The 5,408-nt window shown below is 40.9% G+C and overlaps 1 protein-coding gene across 1 annotated transcript; it reads left to right on the top strand.

Annotated features, from left to right (window-relative positions):
• Positions 1-244: 244 nt before the first annotated feature.
• ipcef1 (interaction protein for cytohesin exchange factors 1) lies at positions 245-5,408 on the top strand (the record flags this gene model as incomplete). The annotated part of the gene is made up of 9 exons (XM_079180750.1): positions 245-338; positions 1,034-1,206; positions 1,705-1,778; positions 2,045-2,116; positions 2,472-2,527; positions 2,779-2,873; positions 2,959-3,154; positions 4,092-4,264; positions 4,652-5,408. The coding sequence occupies 9 exons, from the start codon at positions 245-247 to the stop codon at positions 4,820-4,822; spliced, it is 1,104 nt and encodes a 367-aa protein (XP_079036876.1). The 3' UTR covers positions 4,823-5,408.

The raw sequence follows: 5,408 nt of genomic DNA on the forward strand, positions 1-5,408 counted from the left end.
GTGCAACCTGTGGCCATGAGCCCAGTCACTGGGTCAAAGATACTGAAACCAAAATGTCAGAGTGAACGACAGTATCTGCAGGAACCTTTTTTTTAATTTCCTAGACATCGAAGGAGACGTTTGTGTGCAGAGTCTCTGAGAAAACAGAAGGGGTCATGAAGACCTCGTTAAACAGGAAGGACGATGCGGCCACATGCATGTGTATCTGGGTGTGATTTCGACTCTGTGGTCTGTTTGTGTGGCGATGAATACATTCTCACAGGCAGCTTCCTCCTCTGCTGAGCGCCAGGCTGCTGCAGAGACTCCTACCGCACCGCTGGACGTCCACGCTGCAGCTGGTGAGACCTCCTTCTTCAAGCGTTTCTGTGCCGTTTACTCTCTGAAAGCAAATATCAAATGTCACTGTAATGTAAGGTGGCACAGTCGGGATCATCCAGAGGAACAGGGACATTGTTTCTATTACAAAAAATGTTTAATTTTAGAATTGTGTTGTATATTTGGAGCAGTCTCGTCCATTTTAGTGTCATAAATATATTTAAAAACATAAACAACATGTCTAGTTCCTGATTATCTTAAAGTCCAACTGTACATTTCTTTGGGGTTAACATTACCGAACCACATTTCCCTTGATGCTTTGGGGGATGTAAACAGGAAGTATAATGTTGTCATGGATTCTGTGTGTTACTTTGGAGGCTACAGCTTCTTTAGCCTATATTTGTTTACATTTTGGGCAAATTTGCACCATTAAAAGTATGCAGAGTTACCTATTAGACGTTCCTGTTTGCAATAGATTAATAGATTACTTGTAAACTTTAGAAAATGTAAAAACGTGAAGATTCTCAGGCAAGTTCTGGCGTTATAAGATTTCTAATTATGGATGTTTATTAGCAACAGGCACCATTAAAAGTACGCTTAATTATCTATCATCAGTTCCTGTTTATAATGCACTTATATATTTACAGACACCAATAATAGATTACTTTTAAACTAAAGAGAAAATGTAAATTACGTTGATGTTCTCGTCCTCCTGGAGGCTCCACTGCAGCCATGAGTCGACGGGGGGTCTCGGTCCGGGATCTGGGCGAGCTGGACTGTCGGGGCTGGCTCCTCCGCAGGAAGAAGGGCCGCAGCTTCCTGGGAAGCAAATGGATGAGATACTGGTTCGTCCTGAAGAAGAGTTCTCTGTACTGGTACAGCAACAAGATGGTGAGTCACACAGAGACGCTGGTTTTCCTAGAACTCTAGAAACTGGAGGCCGGTATGGCAGGTCATTAGTGCCCCACGGTGTCCACATACTTCTGAGCGAGTAATATGTAGTAACCTGAGATATATTTCACATAATGTACTAATATGACAGGACTGGATCAGGCACTCAGCCTTAGAGATTTCAAACCTTTATTATCTGATGTTTTTATCACTTTTATCCTAAGATAGTTATTTTATTATTCCTGCATGGGGAAATATTTTTTGCTACAGCAGAATTTAAAGCAATAAAACTAACAGTAAGACATATTAAAATATAAAAATGCACAATATATACAATAAAATAGAATATTAATTTAACTAACTAAACAGTAGTGCAAAGATTTAACCAAACAAACAACCCCATCCGAAATGTATCAGGACATTTTGAAACAATTCTCTTTTTAAAAAAACGTCTTTTCAACGTAAAAGTGCTCACTGTGCTATTTCTCTCCTCTACAGGCGGAGAAAGCAGAAGGATTCATCAACCTGTCCGGCTTCACCATCGAACCGGCTAAACATTGCAGAAAGAAACAGTACGCCATGTTGTGTTTCTATTCGTGGTCCAATCCAGGAGACTCAAATATACTGAGTTAGATTGTCTCGTCTGTTAAGCATTTACTGAACATTTAAAATAGTGTTTGCTCCAAAAGATAGCGAGCTAGCTTGCTAATTCCACCATGATTTCATGCTACAGTTAAGCATCAAACATACAGAGTATAGTCCTCTGGACACAATCAAGCTTTTGTTAAATTGTTTAAATCTTTATTTTCACGTTATTAACCGCTCAGTGTTGTTTCAGTGCCATAACAGCCAGTCATCCTCTAGTTGTGACTATTTTCATCGCCGCTGAGAGCTTCACAGACATGAATAAGTGAGTATTTTACTTTGTCTTATTTCAAGTAACTCTGGAAGGATTTGTGTATATTTATATATATATATATATATACTGTATATACATGGATATATAGATAACAACGCTACTAAAAACATTGGTTTTCAGCTGAAAAAGAGGTAGTTTGTGTGTTTAGTTACTCTTTAATAATGTCAATCAAGACAGCCGTTGTTGAGATATGCTTTTCTCTGGACTGATCACAGTTCCTCTTCTTCCTCTTATCATTTCTCATTTCTTCGCCCCCACTTCTTGTTTTGTGCTGCGATGTGAAGAAGAAGACGAGTCACTGCTGCTGTTATCATCACACTGAATGTTTCCGTGTGTCTGTCTGCAGGTGGATCAGTAAACTGTCGGAGGCGGCGGAGCCGTGTGAGCTGATCGACACCGAAGGTATATAAACAGTAACATAACAGTTATTCAAATGCACAACAGGCACAGAAATAAAACTGAATATGCATTTGAAAAAGCAATAATTTGCATGAAACGTGAACGTGGTTCACTCTTCCCATCTTCATTTGTTTTTTTTCTGCACTTCACTATTTCACTTTCTTCTCTCACTTCTTCCCATATTTCCTTCCTGAAATTTACATTTATTTTGGACAATTTGTCCCCCCCCCCCCCCCCCCTCCATCTTTGTGCAGAGTGCTACAGTGAGGGCAGCGACCAAGACGCTGACGAGCTCGTCTCCACTTCCTTTTCTCTGAACTCTGAGCAGGAAACAGACAATTCTGAAAATGTGAGTAACAAAAGTGTGAAGAGAGAATTATTTTAAATCCTCCACATGGTATATTTTTTTTTTAAACATACAGACACTCTCACAGGGAGACGTTCTTCGGCCTCTCTGCGACTCAACACCGACCGGTGAAGACGGAAGAAGAAGAAGCGCCTCAGAGGGCGGTGAACCTCTGTCCTGGCTGGACGTCCCGGGACCTGAAGGAGCCTGTGGAGGAGCCTGTGGAGGACCCTGCCTCCCTCTGCTGCACATCGACAAAGAAACCGAAGAGGAGGTCGTCTGCGGTAAACACCTGTCAACGTTTTTACACGTCAACGTTTCTACTGCATTTGTATTTAAAAAGTAGAATAAATCCTTTAGTGTCTCCAGAGGGTGCTGTGTGATGTCTGGTGAATGTCCTCGAGTGATGTCACTTGAGTCGGAAAACTACAAGTTTGAAAATGTAAAAGAAATGTATAGAAGGGAGACCTCTGTAGTTGTAGTTGTATCATGTCACCGGGACGCAGCTCCAGAGACAGATGGCTGTGGCTAGTTAGCCTGCTAGTTAGTTAGCTTGTCCTTCTCCGGAGACGGATGGCTGGCTAGTTAGCTTGTTAGCTTGTCCTTCTCCGGAGATGGATGGCTAGCTAGCTGGCTAGTTAGCTTGTCCTCCTCTGGAGATGGATAGCTGGCTAGTTAGCTAGTTAGCTTGTCTTCCTCTGGAGATGGATGGCTGCTAGTTAGCTAGCTAGCTTGTAAATTCCACTGTGCTTTAATGCTGCACTGGTTACAGAAAATGAGCCAAACAAAGTGGCTTTCCTGCACTGTGACAAGAGTGTGTGGATGAAACATTACGATGTTAAATTTTAGATTGGCTCTCTACGCCACGTAATGTTACTAAACCTGTAAGTTAGTTTGGTTCCTATGGAAGTTAGGGCGCCAAAAAAGTCGCAATGGCAACGGTGCACATAAAAATGGCCGCCTCTCTGACCGTCCCGCTTGGTTGATTTGAATAGGAATGTCCGCTCTACTCCTATTTCTACTTATATGGCTGCGACTAGCACAACACACCTGGATCTCCTGACTAAACTGCCGCTGGTTGAGATGCATTGTGGGTAATGTAGTCGACAGGTTTTCCACGAGGAAGAAAAATGTGTGGAACTAAACAGACAATACCTCTGGTTCTGCTGCATTGATTTTGACCCTCTCTGTTTTTAAAGAGTTCTCTTCCTCTCTTTGCAGAGAAGCCACCTGACGAGATGGAGAGCCTCTACAACAACCTGAGGGCAGCCAGCTTGTCTCCGATTGGTCGGTCCAGTCGGAGGGACTTCAGAGCGTCGTTCGTCCGCCGATGTCAAAACGACAAAGTCAACGACAAGCTTCACCTGCTCCGGATCCTCAGCAGCACGCTGAAGGTGAAGTACTCCGAACTTCTACTGAAGTCAAAAGTAGTAATACCATAGTGTAGAAATACTCTTAAATACTATTATTTTGTATTATTAGATTGTATTATATTATTCTGGTTTTATCACTAATGAATACGTATAACAGCATTTTAATGCTGTAATGCTAATTGTAGATACTTTGTATACCCCAGAGGAGATTAGTAGTAGTACTGCATCTTATCATATAAACTTATATATAGTAGTAGTGCTATAAAAAGTACAATATTTACATTTGAGATGTAGAGTAGTGGAAGTATAAAGGAGCAGAAAATGAATACACACAAGTGAAGTACAAGTACCCCAGAATTGTACCCAAGTACAGTACTTAAATAAGTACTTTGTCTGTCCGTCCTTCAGGCCAAAGAGTCGGAGCTGCTGGTGGTGGATCAGGTCCTGACCGACCCGGTTTTCATGGCGCCCGCATACAGGAAGTGGAGACTCTCCAACTTCGTCCTGCTGCAGGAGATCGTTCAACGAGACCAGGCAGCAGGGGGCGCTGCAGGGAATCCAACAGAAGAGTCCACATGAGGCTGATCTTAACGTGTCCTCACACAACGGTTCATTTCGTATCGGACCAAAGAGTTGTTCCTACAAAAGTCCAGTAACACTGGTCGATTTCAAAATAAAGTTCCGTCTTCACAGGAAACAACTCAGTTAAGTTTAGACAACAAAAATATTTAGTAAATCTCTCTTTACAAAAAACACTTTTTCAGAATTTCTTTATCATGAACTGGTAATTCTTCCGCTTTTACTTGACTTGTTTTTAATGTGTTTTATTAATTTATAGCTTGCTTTGTAATCTGTTGTGTGGTTCGTTCTTTGCTTTTCCGTTTCAAAAGTGAATCGAAAATTAGTAAAAAAAAAAATCTGTTTTAAAAACGGAATGGAAAAGCAGGAAAACATTTTTCAATTTTTCAAACAGTGAGGAGGATTTTAAGATATATGATCTCTGTCATGGAGAAAAACAAAAACTGCTCCAATAATTCTTCGGTTATTTCTTTATTTTTCTTTCTTTTTCAGTTTTTTCGTTCTGATTTTAATAAACGATTCGATTTTGAAACATAAAAACTAAAAGAGCGAACGATACACGGATTCTTTGTCATTATTACTGTAT

Source organism: Pholis gunnellus (genome assembly GCF_910591455.1).
Source record: "Pholis gunnellus genome assembly, chromosome: 19".
Lineage (NCBI taxonomy): Eukaryota > Metazoa > Chordata > Actinopteri > Perciformes > Pholidae > Pholis > Pholis gunnellus.